The sequence below is a fragment of the Megalobrama amblycephala genome, linkage group LG20 (genome assembly GCF_018812025.1).
Source record: "Megalobrama amblycephala isolate DHTTF-2021 linkage group LG20, ASM1881202v1, whole genome shotgun sequence".
Taxonomy (NCBI): domain Eukaryota; kingdom Metazoa; phylum Chordata; class Actinopteri; order Cypriniformes; family Xenocyprididae; genus Megalobrama; species Megalobrama amblycephala.
In genome coordinates, this window is record NC_063063.1 from 34,205,745 (window position 1) to 34,231,299 (window position 25,555).

Consider the following 25,555-nt stretch of genomic DNA (forward strand, 5'->3'; position numbering starts at 1 on the left):
CTGGTGATCAGGCAGTTCTACAGTATGAACAAACAAATCATTTGCATGGAAACAACAGACGCTTCCCTTCCTCCTGTCTGTCCCGGCCTTCCACCCGTATGGATGAACGTGTTCAGAAATGAAAGGGTTTGGCTTCAGAAGCAAACAGTGGAAAAACTGGTCACGTTTGCATCAGGTGCGTCCCGACAGGTGAATGAACGTCATCAGCTTCCAGATAAGGGAGGGAAACACCATTTCTAAGAAATTCCAAGGCTTGCCCTGACTCTCATTCAAATTCAAATTTATTGATAAAGCACTGAATAAAACAACCCTAACGTTGACCATATGCTGTACAAACAATAACACAATAAGAAGACAACTTTTAAAAAAGGATCACATCCATATAGTTATATAGGTAAGTAATATAAAAATAACCTTAAAAAGACAATGAAAGTACATCTTAACTAGGGTTAGAAGAGGCATATATGATACTAGCAACCTATGATACTCATAAAACCCATAACCATCCATAAATCATGCATTTTAAGTCGGAAATTCTTTAATTCTTCCATGTTTCTTATTAGGAAATACTATTTATATGTATTATATGTTAAGTATATATTTATATAATAGTATGTAATGTGAATATAAACACTGGATAAAGCAAAAACACACCCAAAGACACTCCTACAGCAGTTTCAGCCTGTAATGGAGTCACATGACCAGCAGAGGGCACAATCTGCTTCTGATCATGTGATCTCCACACACTGAGTCCGGGTTGACTTTTAACTTACTGTTTATAATTATAATTTGATAATCATGTCAGTATAAGTTTGTAACATCCCTCATAATCAAGTTCTAGCACAGGTTTAGATGCTCTTCATATTCTTCAATATAAACTGATTTAATGTAAAGTATTTACTTTGATTGTATCATTTCAGATGGGATTTATTTGGGGAAGCGCGTGTATTTGAATATTAATTATGATCTGTTGACGTTTCTTGGTAACCTTCCAATGGCGGCGCCACAGCTCATGAATATGCATCAGCCAGCCGTCCAGCGCATATGATTGGTGAATCTGCGGTTAAACTTTCCTCCTCAGAGCGAGAACTGTCCCGTCCCGTCATTCCGCATCAATGTGACCCGAGCCCGCTGGATTCCCCGTCAGGAAGATGAGTTCGGGTCCAGCTCTAGAGCCCGCGCAACTTCTGAACTGGGTTTATCTGTCGCTGCAGGAGTCGCGGAGCAATGCCGCTTCTGACGCGCTCCCGGCATCTGACGGGCACTACAGCCGCGGACCCGCGCCGGAGGATGTGAACGCGCATTTCAGCAGCGACATCATCAGCAGCTTCATTTACGAGCGCAGAGAGGTGATGACGTCACGACACCCATCTATCTATCTATCTATCTATCTATCTATCTATCTATCTATCTATCTATCTATCTATCTATCTATCTATCTATCTATCTATCTATCTATCTATCTATCGTTCTATCTATCTACAAACCCGATTCCAAAAAAGTTGGGACACTGTACAAATTGTGAATAAAAAATGAATGCAATAATTTACAAATCTCATAAACTTATATTTTATTCACAATAGAATATAGATAACATATCAAATGTTGAAAGTGAGACATTTTGAAATGTCATGCGAAATATTGGCTCATTTTGGATTTCATGAGAGCTACACATTCCAAAAAAGTTGGGACAGGTAGCGATAAGAGGCCGGAAAAGTTAAATGTACATATAAGGAACAGCTGGAGGACCAGTTTGCAACTTATTAGGTCAATTGGCAACATGATTGGGTATAAAAAGAGCCTCTCAGAGTGGCAGTGTCTCTCAGAAGTCAAGATGGGCAGAGGATCACCAATTCCCCCAATGCTGCGGCGAAAAATAGTGGAGCAATATCAGAAAGGAGTTTCTCAGAGAAAAATTGCAAAGAGTTTGAAGTTATCATCATCTACAGTGCATAATATCATCCAAAGATTCAGAGAATCTGGAACAATCTCTGTGCGTAAGGGTCAAGGCCGGAAAACCATACTGGATGCCCATGATCTTCGGGCCCTTAGACGGCACTGCATCACATACAGGAATGCTACTGTAATGGAAATCACAACATGGGCTCAGGAATACTTCCAGAAAACATTGTCGGTGAACACAATCCACCGTGCCATTCGCCGCTGCCGGCTAAAACTCTATAGGTCAAAAAAGAAGCCATATCTAAACATGATCCAGAAGCGCAGGCGTTTTCTCTGGGCCAAGGCTCATTTAAAATGGACTGTGGCAAAGTGGAAAACTGTTCTGTGGTCAGACGAATCAAAATTTGAAGTTCTTTTTGGAAAACTGGGACGCCATGTCATCCGGACTAAAGAGGACAAGGACAACCCAAGTTGTTATCAGCGCTCAGTTCAGAAGCCTGCATCTCTGATGGTATGGGGTTGCATGAGTGCGTGTGGCATGGGCAGCTTACACATCTGGAAAGGCACCATCAATGCTGAAAGGTATATCCAAGTTCTAGAACAACATATGCTCCCATCCAGACATCGTCTCTTTCAGGGAAGACCTTGCATTTTCCAACATGACAATGCCAGACCACATACTGCATCAATTACAACATCATGGCTGCGTAGAAGGAGGATCCGGGTACTGAAACGGCCAGCCTGCAGTCCAGATCTTTCACCCATAGAAAACATTTGGCGCATCATAAAGAGGAAGATGCGACAAAGAAGACCTAAGACAGTTGAGCAACTAGAAGCCTGTATTAGACAAGAATGGGACAACATTCCTATTCCTAAACTTGAGCAACTTGTCTCCTCAGTCCCCAGACATTTGCAGACTGTTATAAAAAGAAGAGGGGATGCCACACAGTGGTAAACATGGCCTTGTCCCAACTTTTTTGAGATGTGTTGATGCCATGAAATTTAAAATCAACTTATTTTTCCCTTAAAATGATACATTTTCTCAGTTTAACTATTTGATATGTCATCTATGTTGTATTCTGAATAAAATATTGAAATTTGAAACTTCCACATCATTGCATTCTGTTTTTATTCACAATTTGTACAGTGTCCCAACTTTTTTGGAATTGGGTTTGTATCTATCTATCTATCTATCTATCTATCTATCTATCTATCTATCTATCTATCTATCTATCTATCTATCTATCTATCTATCTATCTATCTATCTATCTATCTATCTGTTTCTATCTATCTGTCTATCTGTTGTTGTGTGCCGGAGTCAGTCTTCAGTGCCGTATGGAAGGCCGAAGGTGTCAGACGTGTGAAATTTGACGCGCGCACAGTTTGACCGCGTCAAGGTGGAAATTAGAACGTGTTTCCATAGTGACATGATGTTTGTATAAAATCACATGTTCAGACAGATGCATGTGATCTCGCTGTAGTTACAGGAATATAATCTAGTCCTGCAGAACTGAACGCATTAGAAAACTAGCATGAAAATTCGAGCGTCGCCCACAAATAAAGGAATGAAATAATTTTCTTCGATTCATCCTCTGAGTGGGTGATTTTTGGCTTAACAAGCACATCATGTGTATTTGTGCAGAGAAGGGGTGAGAAATGGTCCTGATTGGCTGGTTTCATTTGGGTCCAGCTGTGCCGGACAGTGTGCAAGTTCTCCCACAATGCACCTCTGGCTCGGGCTTAACTGGTGCGTATCGGAGGGGAAACTGTGGAGACTCGGGTCGACCTGAAGAGTTCAGCTGCTCCTTACTGAGCCGTTTAGTTAAATTACTCTGCAAATGACCAGCTTACTGTAAAATAACCTCATGATAAATACATCACAGCCCTTTAAGTTACAAAAACGTACTATTTTGAATAATCTGGTGCATGAACACAATGACAAAAAAAATCTGATTTCATCATTCAAACACGGCATCCCTTTATTGCAAATGTATGTAATGAATTATCCCTTACTTTGGCTTTAGAAAGCACTGAATGAAAAAACACAGGTTTGGCTGAAGAGATTTGAAACTTTAGTGGTTTGGTTCCACGTTTGCAATGTGGAAAAACATCTGAGCTCAGCATTCTTACTATAGGTGCATAAAATCAACGTTCTGGAGCAGAATTTGCAGTGATATGAGATATGATAACTGTAGTGTATCTGATGCGTGTGTTTCAAACTGCAGAATTACACATGCTCATAATGTAGCTCACTACTTTTATATAATGCAAATATATCTTTAAATGTTTATGTTGCATACTATTTAAACATGCTTCTTTAAAAAAACTAGTATAGAGTATAAACCGCTCAGTATGAGGTAAGCATTCTGCTAATATTCCATTCCGCACATAAACCTTCTGTTTCCTCACATGGAGCATCTCCTGAGATAGACTGAGGAAAAGGGATCGGAGAATCATATGGCAAAGTCTGTCTTCCTGAGGAAAACGGAACATTCCCTCTCACACGGATCATCAAAACCACAGGAAAAAATCACCAACAATCAATTAGAGCGTGTTTTAAAAGACAGAGAGGAAACATATATTTTTATGTTATTTTAAATATCAACAACTCTCTGATTCTGACAAAATATAAACATTAAAAATGTTAAATAGTATGTTCTTATGCGTCTTTCTAATCAAGCCAAACAACAGTGGTCTGACACCTACTGGCATGTTAGAAAAAATAAAGTAAATATTAGAAATAATAAAATGTACATAATGAATAAGGACGGAATAAAAAAGGAATTAAACAAAAAGAAATTAAGAATATTAAATGTAAATACATCTATCCAAAGTGACTTACATTGCATTCAAAATAGGGTTATTATCGTTAACTAAAGCTAAACCATAAAAAAGTATTTATTTCCTGAAATAAAATAAGCATTAACTGAAATAAAATACTAAAACTTATTTTATTTCATGTAATAACAATAACCAAATAAACTAAAACTTATAAATAAAAATAATGAAAACTATATAGACAAATTAAAAAATAAATAAATAAAAACAATAAAAAAAAAAAAAATTATAAAAAATACTTTACCTAAAATTAAAGTGAAAACAGAAATAAAATCAAAATATTACCAAAAACTGTCGATGATACTAAAATAACACTGTTCAGTTCATGCATTCCCTGGGAATCAAACCTTGATCTTTGAGTTGCTTGCACTATGCGCTACTGTTTGAGCCACAGAATGCAAACATTCTATTATATTTCATATATAATCTAAATGTAACGATGCCTATTATATTTCATTGAACGTTTCACATGTTCCTCTCTCTTCAGACTCTGTGCAGCAGCGTATATCAGGGCTCGTCTCCCTACGGCTCTCTGAACGACATCGTGGAGGGTCTGAGCTTACTGACGGACAGCTTCTCTGAGCTCTCGCTCGCCTCTGAACCCAGAAAACTGTACAAGAAGCCTCCAGCCAACTACCTGTGCCACCTGTGCTTCAACAAGGGCCACTACATCAAAGACTGTCCGCAGGTAAACACACCTGAGCTCACACATCAGCTTATTCAAATTAAAACCATATTATAGGATCTGTTGCTCTGCGATTCTACTGGTGTGATTATCTGGAAATTATTTTCTGTGACTGACCTGCATTGTAAAATGTTACCCACAATCCATTGCATCAGACCAGCACCCCACCCATGAGCAGCTGTAATGAGCGCCAGATGAACCTTCTGTGTTTATGAAAGATGATACAGTTCCTCGCCTTTCATGACATCATCGGCTGTCATAGATGAGAGGAAGTCCCCTTCACACCAGATTCAGCCGAACACACGCGGCGTCTCATGAAACGGAGGGGAAACCTCTTATTACAAAGATGAAGTGATTTAGATCTCAGCATTTTAATTATTCTCAGATGAGATGAAAGAGGAGACGATAACTAGAGCTGAAAACGTCCGTCACTTTATAATGTGATCTGAATCTGAGTTACACGACGATTCCTGCTTTAGGTCAAGATTATCAGATCATGTTCCTTAGTGCTCAAAACACCTTTATTTTAAAACATATGGAAAAAACTCCAGAAGAAGAACTTGTTTTGACAAAGTTTGTGAGATTCATGACATCAAATCTTTAGAAAATATTAACAGTTTGAACTGAGACACTAAATGAGTAGATCTGCATGTTCTGCACACATTTACAGCTATTTCTCTGTTTTTCTGCAACACTCTAGCAACCATACAGAACCCCCTAGCAACCACCTAGCAACCATGCAGAACACCCTTGCAACTGCATAGCAACCACCTAGAAACACTTAAGCAACCACCCAGAACACCCTAGAAATGGCATATGAACAATCAAGCATCCCCCCAGAACACCCTAGCAACACCCTACCAACTGTCTAGCAAACAAACAGAACACCCTAGATATTGCATATGATTATCCTAGCAACAATCCAGAACACCACAGCAACCACCTTTGCAACTGCATAAAAACTACCTAGCAACCATTCAGAACAGCTTAGCAACCTGCATAGCAACAACCTAGCAACAACCTAGCAACTGTCTAGCGACCAAACAGAACACCCTAGAAACTGCATATCAACATCCTAGCAACAATCCAGAATACCATAGCAACCACCCTAGCAATTACCTAGCAACCACCCAGAACACTCTAACAACCACTCAGAACAGCTTAGCAACCTCTATAGCAACACCCTAGCAACTGTCTAGGAACCAAATAGAACACCCTAGAAACTGCATATCAACATCCTAGCAACAATCCAGAATACCATAGCAACCACCCTAGCAATTACCTAGCAACCACCCAGAACACTCTAACAACCACTCAGAACAGCTTAGCAACCTCTATAGCAACACCCTAGCAACTGTCTAGGAACCAAATAGAACACCCTAGAAACTGAATATCAACATCCAAGCAACCACCTAGCAACCATTCATAACACCATAGCAACCACCCTAGCAACTGCATATCAAATACCTAGCAACCACTAAGAACACCCTAGCAACCACTCAGAATATCTTAGCAATCTCCACAGCAACTACCTAGTAACTGCCTTGAAACCAAACAGAACACCCTAGCAACTTAATATCAACATTCTAGCAACCACCCAGAACACCCTAGCAACAGCATAGCAACCACCTTGGCAACTGTATAGCAACCACCTCACAACCACCCAGAACACCTAGGTTCCACCCAGAATACTTTAGCAACTGCCTAGCAACATCCTAGCAACCATCAGCTTCATTTTAGCTCTAGGATTAGTTGGGGACACTTGACATTTGACTTGACATTTGATATTCAACAGTGCTTTGATCTGACTGCATTGACACTATTCTTTAAGAGCTGCAGTGCAGCCAAAAATATATACCAGTTATCACTGTAAAGCTGCTTTGACACAATCTGCATTGTAAAATGTGCTATATAAATAAAGGTGACTTGACTTGACTATTGACAATCTGAAGTGTTGGTTTTGGACAGTACAATACTCTGACACAGATCTGTCCCTCATTAAAGGAACGAGTAAACTCTCTCGTGACCTTCCACCAGTATGTTATATTTCATCAGTAATCCTGTAATCCAGTATCTTCTTTCCCCACAGTTATCAAATTTACCTGAACAACTTTAAAGCGCTGAAGACATCTGTTGTTTGTGCAGATAGTCGAGACACTGATCCTCAAAATTGAATTAGAAACATACTTCACACTTCAATTGGCTTTCACTTCACATTTCAACACTTAGCACAATTTTAATGCGTTGTGTTGTTCCAAAATCATTCAGAATGTAAATTATAATATCATGCAACTTCTTCTATGATCAGGTTCCTCGTTTAACGTAAAGTTTCATTGAGTTAAACTTATGTAGGCATATTTATAGCTAGAAATGTAAATAATAACATAAAAAATAATATCAATAATATTAATATTTTACAATTACTTTTTTTATATTTTTTACTCTGTGGCGGGAAAATAACATCATAAAGTCATAATTGCGAGACGTAAACTCAGAATTCCGAGAAAAATGTCATAATTGCGGGACATGAACTCAGAATTCCGAGAAAAATGTCATAATTGCGAGACGTGAACTCATAATTCCGAGAAAAATGTCATAATTGCGGGACGTGAACTCAGAATTCTGAGAAAAATGTCATAATTGCGAGACGTGAACTCAGAATTCCGAGAAAAAGTCAAAATTGTGGGACGTGAACTCATAATTCCGAGAAAAAAGTCAAAATTGCGAGATGTAAACTCAGAATTCCGAGAAAAATGTCATAATTGCGCGACGTGAACTCATAATTCCGAGAAAAATGTCATAATTGCGAGACGTGAACTCATAATTCCGAGAAAAAAGTCATAATTGCGAGACGTGAACTCATAATTCCGAGAAAAATGTCATAATTGCGAGACGTGAACTCAGAATTCCGAGAAAAAAGTCAAAATTGCGGGACGTGAACTCAGAATTCCGAGAAAAATGTCAGAATTGCGGGATGTGAACTCATAATTCAGAGAAAAAAGTCATAATTGCGAGACATGAACTGAGAATTCCTAGAAAAATTTCAGAATTGCGAGACGTGAACTCATAATTCCGAGAAAAAAGTCAAAATTGCGGGACGTGAACTCATAATTCCGAGAAAAAAGTCATAATTGCGAGACATGAACTGAGAATTCCTAGAAAAATTTCAGAATTGCGAGACGTGAACTCAGAATTCCGAGAAAAATGTCATAATTGCGAGACGTGAACTCATAATTCCGAGAAAAAAGTCAAAATTGCGGGACGTGAACTCAGAATTCCGAGAAAAATTTCAGAATTGCGAGACGTGAACTCAGAATTATGAGAAAAATGTCATAATTGCGAGACGTGAACTCATAATTCTGAGAAAAAAGTCAAAATTGCGGGACGTGAACTCAGAATTTCGAGAAAAATGTCATAATTGCGAGACGTGAACTCAGAATTCCGAGAAAAATGTCATAATTGCGAGACGTGAACTCAGAATTCCGAGAAAAATGTCATAATTGCGAGACGTGAACTCAGAATTCCGAGAAAAATGTCATAATTGCGAGACGTGAACTCAGAATTCCGAGAAAAATGTCATAATTGCGAGACGTGAACTCAGAATTCCGAGAAAAATGTCATAATTGCGGGACGTGAACTCAGAATTCCGAGAAAAATGTCATAATTGCGAGACGTGAACTCATAATTCCGAGAAAAAAGTCAAAATTGCGAGACGTGAACTCAGAATTCCTAGAAAAATGTCATAATTGCGAGACGTGAACTCATAATTCCGAGAAAAAAGTCAAAATTGCGAGACGTGAACTCAGAATTCCTGGAAAAAAGTCATAATTGCGAGACGTGAACTCAGAATTCCGAGAAAAATGTCATAATTGCGAGACGTGAACTCATAATTCCGAGAAAAAAGTCAAAATTGCGAGACGTGAACTCAGAATTCCTAGAAAAATGTCATAATTGCGAGACGTGAACTCAGAATTCCGAGAAAAATGTCATAATTGCGAGACGTGAACTCATAATTCCGAGAAAAAAGTCAAAATTGCGGGACGTGAACTCAGAATTCCGAGAAAAATGTCATAATTGCGAGACGTGAACTCAGAATTCCGAGAAAAATGTCATAATTGCGGGACGTGAACTCATAATTCCGAGAAAAAAGTCATAATTGCGAGACGTGAACTCATAATTCCGAGAAAAATGTCATAATTGCGAGACGTGAACTTGAGAATTCCTAGAAAAATTTCAGAATTGCGAGACGTGAACTCAGAATTCCGAGAAAAATGTCAGAATTGCGAGACGTGAACTCATAATTCTGAGAAAAAAGTCAAAATTGCGGAACGTGAACTCAGAATTCCGAGAAAAATGTCATAATTGCGAGACGTGAACTCAGAATTCCGAGAAAAAAGTCAAAATTGCGGGACGTGAACTCATAATTCCGAGAAAAAAGTCATAATTGCGAGACGTGAACTCATAATTCCGAGAAAAATGTCATAATTGCGAGACGTGAACTCAGAATTCCGAGAAAAAAGTCAAAATTGCGGGACGTGAACTCAGAATTCCGAGAAAAATGTCAGAATTGCGGGATGTGAACTCATAATTCAGAGAAAAAAGTCATAATTGCGAGACATGAACTGAGAATTCCTAGAAAAATTTCAGAATTGCGAGACGTGAACTCATAATTCCGAGAAAAAAGTCAAAATTGCGGGACGTGAACTCATAATTCCGAGAAAAAAGTCATAATTGCGAGACATGAACTGAGAATTCCTAGAAAAATTTCAGAATTGCGAGACGTGAACTCAGAATTCCGAGAAAAATGTCATAATTGCGAGACGTGAACTCATAATTCCGAGAAAAAAGTCAAAATTGCGGGACGTGAACTCAGAATTCCGAGAAAAATTTCAGAATTGCGAGACGTGAACTCAGAATTATGAGAAAAATGTCATAATTGCGAGACGTGAACTCATAATTCTGAGAAAAAAGTCAAAATTGCGGGACGTGAACTCAGAATTTCGAGAAAAATGTCATAATTGCGAGACGTGAACTCAGAATTCCGAGAAAAATGTCATAATTGCGAGACGTGAACTCAGAATTCCGAGAAAAATGTCATAATTGCGAGACGTGAACTCAGAATTCCGAGAAAAATGTCATAATTGCGAGACGTGAACTCAGAATTCCGAGAAAAATGTCATAATTGCGAGACGTGAACTCAGAATTCCGAGAAAAATGTCATAATTGCGGGACGTGAACTCAGAATTCCGAGAAAAATGTCATAATTGCGAGACGTGAACTCATAATTCCGAGAAAAAAGTCAAAATTGCGAGACGTGAACTCAGAATTCCTAGAAAAATGTCATAATTGCGAGACGTGAACTCATAATTCCGAGAAAAAAGTCAAAATTGCGAGACGTGAACTCAGAATTCCTGGAAAAAAGTCATAATTGCGAGACGTGAACTCAGAATTCCGAGAAAAATGTCATAATTGCGAGACGTGAACTCATAATTCCGAGAAAAAAGTCAAAATTGCGAGACGTGAACTCAGAATTCCTAGAAAAAATGTCATAATTGCGAGACGTGAACTCAGAATTCCGAGAAAAATGTCATAATTGCGAGACGTGAACTCATAATTCCGAGAAAAAAGTCAAAATTGCGGGACGTGAACTCAGAATTCCGAGAAAAATGTCATAATTGCGAGACGTGAACTCAGAATTCCGAGAAAAATGTCATAATTGCGGGACGTGAACTCATAATTCCGAGAAAAAAGTCATAATTGCGAGACGTGAACTCATAATTCCGAGAAAAATGTCATAATTGCGAGACGTGAACTTGAGAATTCCTAGAAAAATTTCAGAATTGCGAGACGTGAACTCAGAATTCCGAGAAAAATGTCAGAATTGCGAGACGTGAACTCATAATTCTGAGAAAAAAGTCAAAATTGCGGAACGTGAACTCAGAATTCCGAGAAAAATGTCATAATTGCGAGACGTGAACTCAGAATTCCGAGAAAAATTCATAATTGCGAGACGTGAACTCAGAATTCCGAGAAAAAAGTCAAAATTGCGGGACGTGAACTCATAATTCCTAGAAAAATTTCAGAATTGCGAGACGTGAACTCATAATTCAGAGAAAAATGTCATAATTGCGAGACGTGAACTCATAATTCCGAGAAAAAAGTCAAAATTGCGGGACGTGAACTCAGAATTCCGAGAAAAATGTCATAATTGCGAGACGTGAACTCAGAATTCCGAGAAAAATGTCATAATTGCGAGACGTGAACTCAGAATTCCGAGAAAAAATGTCATAATTGCGAGACATGAACTCAGAATTCCGAGAAAAATGTCATAATTGCGAGACGTGAACTCAGAATTCCGAGAAAAATGTCATAATTGCGAGACGTGAACTCAGAATTCCGAGAAAAATGTCATAATTGCGAGACGTGAACTCAGAATTCCGAGAAAAATGTCATAATTGCGAGACGTGAACTCAGAATTCCGAGAAAAATGTCATAATTGCGAGACGTGAACTCAGAATTCCGAGAAAAATGTCATAATTGCGAGACGTGAACTCAGAATTCCGAGAAAAATGTCATAATTGCGGGACGTGAACTCATAATTCCGAGAAAAAAGTCAGAATTGCGAGATAAAATGTTGCAATTACCTTTTTTATTTTCTTATTCCATGGCAGAAAACACCTGAAAAACGATTAAACGTCTGGGTGTAACCACATCTAGAGACCAGAATATCAGAGAGACGTTTAGGTGGGCTTTTTTTGAGCTCGTAAGCAACCACCTAGCAACCATCCAGATCTCTATAGCGACCACATAACAATATACTAGTAACCAAGCAAATCTCTGTAGCATTGAGTCAGAGTGAGTGTTAAACGCTGGACACTGCAGATTATAATAATGTGACATCATCTGTGTGTGTATGTGTGTGTGTGTGTGTGTGTGTGTGTGTGTGTGAATATAAGCCAGAACTCAGAGAATGTAAATCACTCATGCTGTGGGACGGACAGGAATGACATCTGTGAGTGTTTGACAGAGACGTTACTGTACTACAAATACTGTCAGGCTTCCAACACCATAAAAATAGCCTTATAAATATCTTAAAAAGTGGACCACTGTAAATAAACCAGTGCAACTATAAAAACAGTCTTATTAGAGACGTTTAAGAGCATATATAAAATATATAAGTCCATCTGTAATGTGTGCGCTCTCACTCTCAGTGTTGAGGCTGGATCCCGGCCAGCAGTGAGGCGTTTCCATTTACTGCATCTAGAGCAAATGTGCTTTCTGGACTTAAAACATGATCTCATAATAACAGTGAATTATTAAAATGTGTTTAACATTCTTTACCTGGAGGTTTCTCCTATATTGTGTAATAGAGTATAATTTTATTGATGCACCAACTTAAAAATACAAAATACAGTATAATACAGTAAAAGAGTGAAATATTATTCCAATGTAAATCAGCTGTTTTCTATGTGAATATATAGTAAAGTGTAATTTATTCCTGTGTTTTCAGCATCATTACTCCAGTCTTCAGTGTCACATGATCCTTCAGAAATCATTCTGATATGATGATTTGATGCTCAAGAAACATGATTATTATCAATGTTGAAAACAGCTTCATGTGTAAACTGTGACACATTTTATTTTTCAGGATTCTTTGATGAATAGAAAGTTAAAGAAATTAGAAATTAGAAATCTTTACAAATTTGTCTTTTTTGATGTAATTTAATGCATTCTTGCTGAACAAAACTATTCATCACGGATCCCAAACTTCTACTTTCTCTGAATGACTGAGTTTTGCTCATGTTCATGTTCTTCAGGGTGTTTTAATGAGGGTGTGGACAGTATTTGATGGGGTTTGAAAAGGGCTGCTGGGAAATCTTAAACTGACATTAAACATATGGCTCTGAATTACAGACACTGTATCAGATTTCTGTCGAAAGCCACTCCCAGAGTGCACTGCAGCAGGTTTAAGAAATGCATCATGGGAAGTTTACTTACAAAATCACAGTACATAAGTCGATTACAGTGATTTTAGCTCCTGACATCAGGACGCTGCAGCACTAATAATGATGATCTAATCAAAGCACAGATCTTTCTTGCATCAGCGCGGCGCTCTAATGTCTCTCTGCCAAAGCAAACAGAGCAGGAAGGATTGGGACTGTTAGGGAGGAATAACTGAGCACATGTTCTCCGCCGGATCTCACGAGAGCCGTGGGCTCCGATCGCTCTGATGGACTCCAGATGGAGGACAGCTGAAGAAAGCCAATCCGCTCGCAGAGAACCTCCGCTGTGGAACTCTGGGAAAACGAGGCAGTGCGGCGGGAAGTCCTTGCACGCTAGATTGAGTGCGGATGGAGCATTTGTGGAAAAAACGAGCAACGATAGAGGAGATTATTACAGTGTTTGCAAGACTGCACTAAGTTAATAAACCAAAAACAAATGTCCTCAAGTGATGTAAATAATACTGCATTCAGACTTCAGCTGCTAATATGTGGATCCGTCTCTGCCAGACTCCCGCAGCTGGACTCGATGAGGATGATGATCTGTAGGAGGGTCACAGGAGCCTCTCCCTCTCAGAGCCCATCATCTGCACTGTACAAAAAGAGAATTTGATGCATCCGGATTTTTAGTTTCTCTCTTAAAAATTGTCCTAATTAACACTACTTTGTTGGGTCAGTTTAAATGTGTTCATGCTGGGAACTCACTAACCCTCAACGTTTTAACAATACTGTTACATTAAAAACTCGTCTGTCTCATTGGGAAACATTTAGGGGCATTGGTCAAACATGGATTTTTATGCAGTTACAAGTACATTTCTTAGTATTTGTGACTCGAATACTGGAGTAAACTGGAAAAGAGTCATCATGAAATCAAAATTGACCATTTTTATTTTTATGGAATATTGCAGAGTTTATTCTAAATGATTTATGATTATTGTTTTAAATTCATGTTCCTGGTAATCTTGAATCAGAATATCTTCCTCTTGCAGCATCTCTTCTCTTCTCTGATGATGAGGGCGGGGCAACCTGTCACTCACATGAGATCCACCAATAGCAAACCACAACCATCCAATCAATTCCCCACAGACAAAATCAAGCCCCGCCCTACATTTGTTCTTGTTTGCGAAGCGTTTCACTCAGATATACGGCACAATAGAGAAGAAAAGACTATCATGCCGGCGTTAAAGGATAGTGAAATGGACAGATGTCTTCGGTCGTGAGGCAGTCGTCCTCTTTCATGTGGCTGTCAACATCTTCATTTCATTCAGTCACCCTTCAGAGATTGTTGGTGGTCAGAATAACAGCATTTCAGAGCCAAACGCTCACATTCCAGCTGTGATTACAGACCACTGAATCAACATCTCCTCCCTGAAGCAGCGGCTTTCGTGTCACTGTTGCATCATAATTCAACAATGCCGGAGCTGGCCGTCCTCCAAACGAAGCAAACATCTCACACTTCAACTTCACAGAGCAGTTGTCTTGCATATTTTCAGACTGAAAGAAATATCAGTAAAGCAGCAGCAGGTGGTTCATATGGAGCCGGTGCAGCAGTGACGTTTGAGGCTCAGATGCGTCTGATTAAATCACATATTACTCACACAGAGCAATAAACAGAACCTTCCCACATCCTACACAAATCAGTCCTCAACTACAACACTGGCTCTGGAATCATTAGAAATGCAGCTTGAATGATTTCAGAAAGATGTTTAAAGCAAACCGCGGACACACTCATCGTGACTAAACGCTCCTAATAACCACAGCAGAGAGATTAAAGACACGCGAGTGCGGCGGGAGCTCGGTCAAACACTGATCTTCAGCGCAGATTCGGTGATGAAGCTTCATCCAAACAAATCAGTCCTTTAAATCTGAAACAGTACAGAGAACACACTAATATTCACTGTTAGAGCCTCTTCTGGAAACATTTCACATGTTACATTTTCAATTGCATCACAGTTCAGAATGTTTCTCTGATGTAACACGACTGTAACACTGTAACAGTTTCCATTAAGAACTGCAACATCACAAAACTGTAACAGTTTGACAAATGCAGCACTGGGGTTCCAAAAAACATTAAAGATTGAAAACCTCTATGACACATAGTAAAATTAACATTTAAAGGTTTGGAATAATTATGATTTTTACAATGTTTTTGAAAGAGTCTCTTTTTCAGAATTTTCAGCATCATTACTCCAGTCTTCAGTGTCACATGATCCTTCAGAAATCATTCTGATATGATGATTTGCTGCTCAAGAAACACTCATGATTATTATCAATGTTGAAAACAGCTTCATAATTTTGTGTAAACTGTGACACATTTTATTTTCCAGGATTCTTTGATGAATAGAAAGTTCAAAAGAACAGCATTTATTTGAAATAGAATCACTTACACCATTAGAAATGTCTTTACTGTCACTTTTGATCAGTTTAACGTGTCCTTGATGAATAAAAGTATTAATAAATAAAAGCTTGTAAGTCTACAGATGAACTAAAGACTGTTTTCTTACCAGGCTCGTCCTAAAGGAGAGGGTCTGACGCCGTATCAGGGGAAGAAGAGGTGTTTCGGAGAGTACAAGTGTCCCAAATGCAAGAGGAAGTGGATGAGTGGAAACTCGTGGGCTAACATGGGTCAGGAGTGCATCAAATGCCACATCAACGTCTATCCTCACAAACAGGTGAACGCGCTCGCTTCTAGACTGAAAAACAGCAGTTTAACAATCAGATTACGTTTTGTTTTGTGCTTACAATATCTAAACATCCTCGAAACAAGATATTTTAGCAAAATTACATGAGGTTTACCATTAGTTTAATGTTGACCCCACTGGTGAGTTTTTTAAAGTGTAAATCTAACACAATTTAAAGCAGAATCTGACTTCAATCTTTCTAAGTAAATGTTTCTTGCTTTAAGGATGTTTAGATATTTTGTTTTACTAGAAATCAAGACAAAGATGCTGATGAAGAAGTGATTGTTTTGTGTCTTGTTCATATAAACACAACTGCGTACGCTTCAGGAACTGAGAGTGAATGTTTGGAAGTTTTCTGGAGTTGCTTTATTGAAGCATCTGTACAAAATGAGCCACAAAAGAACGTCTAAATGCATCTGAACAGCATCTGTTTGTGATTAACTCACGACTGAGACATTCAGACACTGATGTACTAGAGCTCTTTTGGCTCAAGATAAAGCTTTCATGAGGTTCTTTGCAGTATGTTTGGCAGGTTATGAAGTTTTGAAGCTGGTAGAAAACACTCGATGAAGAGCGACGCTCCTGACGTCCCTTTTTCCTTTTAATCTTCACCAGATGTTCTTCTGTATTGTAAATGTTGTTTTTAAGATGCACACTTTTATGTGGACATCATGGCTGCTTTTTGGCTTTTAAAATAATCAGGAATTTATTTTTAAAGAGACCATATTATGCCCTTTTATAAAGTCTTGGGCTCTACTAGAAGCAGGTTTTCCTGCTTGAATGTTGATTATTTCTCCTCATTGTTGCAGCTCCTCTCTTCCCAGTCTGTCAGTAACGCTCTGTTTACTTCCTGTCTCTATGAAGCCCCTCCTTCTGAAAAGCACAATGTGCTCTGATTGGTCGGCTGGAGCAGTGTGTTGTGATTGGTGTTTGGGAAATGCCCCGCCCCTTACCATAACCGCCAGTTTCAACACACTACTAACTAACTCAACCAGGCCCCGCCCCTTTATTCTGCATATGAATTATTTAAATGAGGAATATTGTGAAGAAACACTGACACTGATGTAGAGAAGAACTCAAACAGCAGCATTACACACTAAAGACAGATGAGGACGGATTACAGGTCTTTGTTTAAGAGAAATATTTGGGGATGAGCGGATGGATTGAGAATGTTTCCTCTGCGTTGGCAGCGTCCTCTGGAGAAACCTGACGGCCTGGACGTGTCGGACCAGAGCAAAGAACATCCTCAGCATCTCTGCGAGAAGTGTAAGGTGCTCGGATACTACTGCCGTCGAGTTCAGTGACCTCTGACCCCCGCACCCTCATTCACCTCATAACTGGTGCTGAAATCTGATTTAGCTGGACAATATTCACTGATTCCTATATATGTAGCTGTTAGTTGATATCAGGTTAGTTGCTGTGATTGACATGTGAAGTTTTCCTCTGGAGCTTTTAATAAAACACATTTCAGGGCAATAATTCACAGCATCGAATGGATCTGAACTGATGGAAACTCTTCAAAACTCATTTAATTTTGATGCTTTTTAAAAACCAATACTGAATATTAAACGATGATGAAGGTGACGTCAGTCATCGAGTGACAGACGGACTCGAAGAAACAGCACTAAACATCACAGAATCAGCTCATTATATACTTACTGATGTTTGCGCTGCTGCTGAGCTCCCTCCAAAATGATGTCACTTCCTGTTGGGTGATGTCATCGAGGAACTGGATTTTGTTAAAGTGATTTTATATATATAAAACAGGATGGAAAGTGATATTGAGGACAGGAAAACCTATGAAATGATTATTAATTAAAACAATATTGTTGTGAATAAGCGTTTCGATTAGAAAAATAATGAAGAAACACCTGGAATTTTTTTTGTTTTTTATTGTTTGGGTTTTTTGATAATCAATTGGGATGTTGTGATCAATGAAAACTCCTCATAAGATTTGCATTTTTTAATTTTGGCTAATATTGTTCCTGTATTATGATAAGAACAGGATGGTCTTTCTCTTGTTCAGTGCTTTAATATCTATGAAATCTCATTTTGATGCTGGTTCTGTTTGATAATGTTGTTTTTGTTGAATTTTTCATCTTTAATGAACTTTTGATAGCTTATTTTTTACACTTCACAAGTCGCTGAAGAACATATCGTGATTTTATGAAGCTTCGCTCAAGTGCCTGTTTATGTGTAAAATATGAATAATAGTGACCGCATGAGATCAGAACATTAACAGTATTAATAGGTCTGAATGAAGTCTGTGCATGTTTTCTTTTTTTTGTGAAATATACTTTATAATATCTCATATTCAGTGGCATTTGAACACTTACTGTGTAAAGAAACTCATTCTTCTTATGACTGCTGTTTGAATGTTTTGAATTTTCGCCGCTGTCGACGTCAAGACTGGTTTGAAGTGGATGAAATGGTGAAACATTTATTCCCAGAATCCTCCACTCATGTCCAGATTCACCAGCACAGTTAATTCTGGTTTGAAGCACAAACTCCAGAAGTGAATCCAGTTCACACACGAGATTCAGTTCTGAACGTCAGCTCTAGCTGTTCTGCGTTCACATGAATGCCTGTAAATCAGACTGTGAAATGTTTCTGCTTTAATAACCTGTGAAACACAGACGTGTGCCTTATACAGATCCAACTGTACACAAATAAACCACTAAAACATCATTTCTTATTGCTCTCGGCTTTATTACCCCAAACTCAGATAAACACTGCAGCACTGGCCATGATTCTGAGTTCTCAGTCCAGATTAAACACAGTTATTCATTACCAATATTACCTGAGAATGACGTTTGAAATGACTTTTTCACAGTGGATGTTGCTTTAAAGGGATAAAGAACCCAAAAATGAGAGTTATGACATCATTTACTCACCCTAATGTCATTAAAACTGACTTAAAACCGTATGATGTTGTTGTTGTTGTTTTTCCCTAGAATTCAAATGGAGAATCTTTCCACAGCTCTTTTTCTGTGCAACGTCAGTTTATTGTGAAATTGTGCTTTTCAGTCAGTATAAAGAGTCATTTTATGATCGAGGATTCTCCTTTTGTGTTCTAGATAAGAATTAAACATCACACAGCTTTGGATCAACAGGAGAGCGAGTAAACACACGTCTAGATTTCACATTATGGAGCTTTTGGCCCTTCTGAACATTTAGTAGTCGATGAATCAGTAGAAAGCGACTCGGTGAAGTGACTCAGTGACTCGTGAATCTACTTGAGTTCTCCACAGTCGCTGATGCTAATTCTCTTGGCGGTTCTTCCCGAGCGAGATCCCAGCGCCTCCACCTTCCTCACCACATCGATCCCGTCTTTAACGCTGCCGAACACCACGTGTCTCCCGTCCAGCCTGAAAACACACCACACACACGCTCAGCGTCTCGCCCGCTCATTCACACCCTCATGACATGGAAGAAGATCTTCTCGTACCACTCTGTTTTGACTGTGCAGATGAAGAACTGGGAGCCGTTCGTGTTCGGACCAGCGTTCGCCATGGACAGAATACCTAACTCACTCACACACACACACACACACACACACACACACACACACACACACACACACACACACACACACACACACACACACACACACACACACACACAAAAACAACATTAGGAATGACTTCACGAGTCACTAATAGCAGTTAACAGGTACAGTGTGTGTTTAACAGCTGAAGACGATACTGATATATAGACAGCTGCTGATTTAAATGCATGTTTGCATATAAACACACACACACACACATACACACACAGTACAGTACAGTCCAAAAGTTTGGAACCACTAAGATTTTTAATGTTTTTAAAAGAAGTTTCGTCTGCTCACCAAGGCTACATTTATTTAATTAAAAATACAGTAAAAACAGTAATATTGTGAAATATTATTACAATTTAAAATAACTGTGTACTATTTAAATATATTTGACAAAGTAATTTATTCCTGTGATCAAAGCTGAATTTTCAGCATCGTTACTCCAGTCTTCAGTGTCACATGATCCTTCAGAAATCATTCTAATATGCTGATCTGCTGCTCAATAAACATTTATGATTATTATCAATGTTGAAAACAGTTGTGTACTTTTTTTTTCAGGATTCCTTGATGAATAGAAAGTTCAAAAGAACAGCATTTATCTGAAATACAAAGCTTCTGTAGCATTATACACTACCGTTCAAAAGTTTGGGGTCAGTAAGAATTTTTATTTTTATTTTTTTGAAAAGAAATTAAAGAAATGAATACTTTTATTCAGCAAGGATGCATTAAATCAATCAAAAGTGGCAGTAAAGACATTTATAATGTTACAAAAGATTAGATTTCAGATAAACACTGTTCTTTTGAACTTTCTATTCATCAAATAATCCTGAAAAAAAATATTGTACACAAATATTTTGTACAATTGTACACATTAAATGTTTCTTGAGCAGCAGATCATCATATTAGAATGATTTCTGAAGGATCATGTGACACTGAAGACTGGAGTAATGATGCTGAAAATTCAGCTTTGCATCACAGGAATAAATTACTTTGTCAAATATATTCAAATAGAAAACAGTTATTTTAAATTGTAATAATATTTCACAATATTACTGTTTTTTACTGTATTTTTAATTAAATAAATGTAGCCTTGGTGAGCAGACGAAACTTCTTTTAAAAACATTAAAAATCTTAGTGGTTCCAAACTTTTGGACTGTACTGTGTATTATATATATATATATATATATATATATATATATATATATATATATATATATATATATATATATATATATATATATATATATATATATATATATATGTATATATATATATATATATATGTATATATATATATATATATATGTATATATATATATATATATGTATATATATATATATATATATATATATATATGTGTGTGTGTGTGTGTGTGTGTGTGTGTGTGTGTGTGTGTGAGTGTACAGTGCTTAAATTTATTAGTCCACCTGTCATAATGCAGAAGTCAGAAATATTTTAGGAATCTGTCAAAAACTTGTGCATGCATGTACAAACAAATACATATTTATTACTTGTCGCACAGAACATACAAACATTAAACAAAAAGACATCATAAACACAATTAAAAGCGATAAAAAAGGGACAATAAAAGTGTAATAGTTTTTATAAAAGCAATAAAAAGAAAATTATTAATATATTTAAAAATGTAAGATATTAGTCATAATTAAAATAGTACTGAATGTAACTTCTATATTACTGTATTATATGAAATCATGTATATTTAAAATATTAATGTAATAAATAGCAAATATGATTTCTATATCACTGTATCACATGATTTTTGCATACAATGTTTTAAATTAGTAGCAAGTAAAAAGTATTTTATGACAATCTGCTTGAGATCAGTGTTATTTTAGTATTATTCATATTCTATTATAATATTTCATGATATTTTGCTTTTACTTTTATATTTTCAGTTTTTATTTTAATTTTAGTTTATTTTTTGGTATTATTTTTATTAGTTTGTTTTTATATTTCCATTAAGCTTTGATTTCTTTATTTTTTATTTAATAATTTTAGAATTTCAGCTTGAACTGTTTTATTTTATTTCAGCTATATTTAAATCAACTAAAACTTTTTTTTATTTTTTTTAGTTCAAATTAACTCTGCTTGACAGACTTTCATTTGAACAGTTATTATAGCGCCATCTAGAGGCGTTTATCTGCTTCTGCAGAGAGCTGAATGATCACAGAGATCAAACACACACACACACACACACACACACACATACACACACAGCAGGTGTGTCACCTGGTCCGGTGTGTTTCAGTCTGAAGTTCTCATCTGCAAATCTCGGACCGTAGATGGATTTTCCTCCGGTTCCGTTGTGGTTGGTAAAATCTCCTCCCTGAGAGAAACACACACTGATGTAAATAATGTAAACCCATATTTACACACACACACACGTGATGTGATCACATGCAAAAACCATTTGAGGCTTAAAACGAGCACATATAAAAACACAAAATGTGTCATCGTATGCAAACGAATCACGCAGGATCAGAGCGGTTCTTCTGTGACCTCATTCACAGGTCATTAAAGGGATTTGTAAAAACTCAATTTAAAGGGATAGTTCACCCAAAAGTTAAACTTGTCATCATTTACTCACCCTCACGCTGTTCCACACCTGCTTGAGTTTCATTCTTCTGTTGAACACAAAAGAAGATATTTTGAAGAATGTTTGTAACCAAACAGTATTTTATTTATACTGTTCCCCACCAAACATTCTTCAAAACCTCTTCCAGAAGAAAGAAACTCATGCAGGTTCAAAACAACACGAGGGTGAGGTTTAAGTGTCGAAGCCAAACCCAGAAGCGCCGCAGGTGTGATCTGGAGGCGTGCGTGATCTTGTTCTTCATCAGTGATGATGAGGATGGTGTTACCTGACACATGAACTGTGGGATCACCCTGTGGAAGATGGAGCCCTTGTATCCGAAGCCATGTTCTCCTGTGCACAGAGCTCTGAAATTCTCTGTCAGACACACAGAAGATCAAACATGAGAGAAATGAGAGAGAAATCATCAGTATAATGTGTTTGTGAGGTTTACCTGCTGTTTTGGGCACAACATCCGCGTTCAGCTGAAGTTCAGAAACAGAGTTTAAAGGTCAATGATTGATAAGCTCTTGAAAAGATAGCAACTATAAAATATTCAATTGAAAAATTAAGTTTAATTTTAAAAACATTTGTTAGATCCAAAACCTTTCAGAAATGTGTTACGCAATTTAAAGTTTTGCATAATTTTTCACAGGTTATGAGGATTCTACTATGGAGAAGGCTAAGCTCATGAATATGAATTACGTCAAGATGCCGTTACTTTATAAACTCAGTCGCGCATTCTAATTATCATCCAGAAACCCTTCGCTGATTCGCCAACTGTCCAGCGTCTAGCGCGCTAACGTCAGTCTTTCAGCCAATCAGAGGAGGCGCGTCATTAATATTCATAAGCCAAGCCTTCGGCATAGTAGAGTCCGTAACTTCTCTCGCGCTCACTTCGAAGGTGACTCGACCGAGCGGCTCGTTATCCGCCGCGATGTCGAAGAACACCACCGGGTTGTTGTTGGCTTGAGCTCCGGTGGCGTACATGCGCGCGGCGGTGAACGCGAGCGAGCATAATTTAATCCTGTTGCTGATAATTAACATACTGATTCCGGTTACGGACTCCTGCCGCAGCGCTGAGGTTCAGACACACCGGAAGAGATGAAGAGTCACAACGGAAGCGGTTAAAAGCGTTATGAGCACGTGTGTCACATGTTGATTTCTGAAATACATGTGAATTAATATAGGATAGGAATTAATATAAAACATACATTATGTAACGTGTTATATTTTAAGTTTAAACAATAAAATGTAACTATTTATATACAAATAAGTAGGGGAAAGTGGGGTGAGTTGTGCCAGTTTTTAATTAAAGTGACTTTAAAGTGACTTTATGGCAGTAATGCCTTCAACTTAAGAATGTACATATATTTCAGGATGTGGTGCATCCCTGAGAACAATAACTTTGGATCTGAAATAAATTGTTTCAGAAATATAGCTTTTGGGAAAAAAGTGGTCTCGTGGCACAACTTGCCCCTGGTGCGGGGTAAGTTGTGCCTTTGTGGAGAATGCATTGGGGTAAATTGTGCCAGTCATTTCTGAAGTAAAACAGAACATTTTAATGTTATGAACTGTAATGCTATATGAAAGCAAGACAAATTCAATACAAAATTTCTCATTTCAGGTTTATTTAGATATTGTCACCCTATTAAACTGTTGGAATAGGCTAAGTCATATTTTGTAGTTTTTGGGAAAACACAAAAAACTTAAATACACAATATATGATATTTTGTGAATCATTTCAGGCAAAAAGGCTTTGGCAATAGATGCCTGTTGACGTACATAGAGCGCTGTCTGTCAATTATGTAACATATAAGAATACACTGCATTCCAAATGATTATGCAAGTGACATATCAGTAAGATTTCAGTAGAATAAATATTCAGATTTTAGTTTTTCTAAGAAAATGTTTGTTTGTTTATTTATCCATGTCTTTTTAGATAACTGGTATCAATCTCAGACAAAATAATTTGCTATGGAAACCCTACTTAGAGGTTGTTCCACATTATTAAGCAAGTCACAGTTATCATGCAATCTGGGAGGAAGAAGAAATCTTTCTGAATATGAAAATACCTGTTTGCTACATGGTCTAAAATCAAGAATGTCATATAGTTAACTGCTAAAATGTAAGAGTACAATTACAAATTAATAATATGTTTAAAATAATCATAAGTTAGCCCAGGCCCTTTGGCACAAATCACCCCGGACCCACAAGTTTGAAAAACTAGCATGATCCAGCAGTTAAGAGCTAACATACTGCTAACTGTATAGACTCATTGTGTAGCCTGCTAAAGCACTAAAACATGTGTGAAATGTTTTCAAACTTATCTATAATTGTTCAGACACCACCATCAAAAAACCTTGATCATAGAAATTTTACTTTGAAAGGGAAAAAACAGTTTTTTGAGCTAAAATGTGCTTTCCTCTCATGCCATGTGTCTCTCTTCTTTGGAGGATGAGTAAAATGGGTGGCTTTTCAAAATTATGTGGTCACATGACCAATTTCTTCTATGGTTTTCCAGAAACAATGGGAGGAACTACTTCCCCCCCTGGCACAAATCACCCCACTCTCCCCTATGACTAATTTGAATGCTTATTAGTAAATATCTATGAAATGAAGTTAATTGGTAAAATCAAATAAAAAATTCAATCTATTTTTCACCCCTGACCATTTAAGGTTAGACCAAGTTCATACTGGCTGCGTTCGAAACCACGTACTCACTGAGTAGGTATACTTCATTTCACTTAGTACTTACTAGGGCTGGGTATCGACACAATGATTCGATTCGATTACGATTCGATTCGATATCGATTATTTTGGATGTAGTATTTCAGTTTCAGCACATGGCAAATTTTCTAGAGGAAAAATCTCTCCACTAATGCTGTAAACATAATAATATTGAAGGTTAAATTAACTTATTTATATACAAACACTTAAATTACACTCAATGTTTTTATTATAAATAAAGTTTAGAATTACATAATCATATTTCTACTCCAATTCATTTTTTTGAATATAAACATTTAAATCGCGGCTGATTTATTCAAACATGCATTAAATATTGAAGAACATGATAATGAATATGTAACGGTGCATAGCTATATTTATCAGAATGATGCTTTCTAGAGTTCATTTTCTAGCTGACTAATGAGTTTATGGTCACTGAATATGTTTTTCTGAGGTAAATGTGACGTCACGTGACATTGAAGCTGTTTTATTGAGTCTTTCCGAGGTTGAAGCACTGATTGAGCGATTACACGACACATGATACGGATTTCAGGAAGTTGTACTGTATATT

The 25,555-nt window shown here is 37.4% G+C and overlaps 2 protein-coding genes across 3 annotated transcripts; one reads left to right on the forward strand and one right to left on the reverse strand.

Annotated features, from left to right (window-relative positions):
- The first annotated feature begins 1,032 nt into the window (after positions 1–1,032).
- Positions 1,033–18,387, forward strand: LOC125255511 (zinc finger CCHC domain-containing protein 24-like). Of its 2 annotated transcripts, XM_048170814.1 has the most exons (4): positions 1,033–1,349; positions 5,229–5,429; positions 15,934–16,098; positions 17,298–18,387. In XM_048170814.1, the coding sequence occupies exons 1-4, from the start codon at positions 1,152–1,154 to the stop codon at positions 17,409–17,411; spliced, it is 678 nt and encodes a 225-aa protein (XP_048026771.1). In that variant the 5' UTR covers positions 1,033–1,151; the 3' UTR covers positions 17,412–18,387. The 2 variants fall into 2 exon arrangements, with proteins under 2 accessions (XP_048026771.1, XP_048026769.1); XM_048170812.1 differs by lacking the exon at positions 17,298–18,387 and having other exon boundaries at positions 15,934–16,928.
- Positions 18,388–18,795: 408 nt separating this feature from the next.
- ppifb (peptidylprolyl isomerase Fb) lies at positions 18,796–23,375 on the reverse strand. The gene is made up of 6 exons (XM_048170815.1): positions 23,152–23,375; positions 22,709–22,739; positions 22,544–22,632; positions 21,912–22,008; positions 19,556–19,631; positions 18,796–19,475 (listed from the first exon to the last, which is right to left on the reverse strand). Exons 1-6 carry the CDS (start codon positions 23,299–23,301, stop codon positions 19,340–19,342), a joined length of 579 nt encoding a protein of 192 aa, XP_048026772.1. The 5' UTR covers positions 23,302–23,375; the 3' UTR covers positions 18,796–19,339.
- Positions 23,376–25,555: the final 2,180 nt, after the last annotated feature.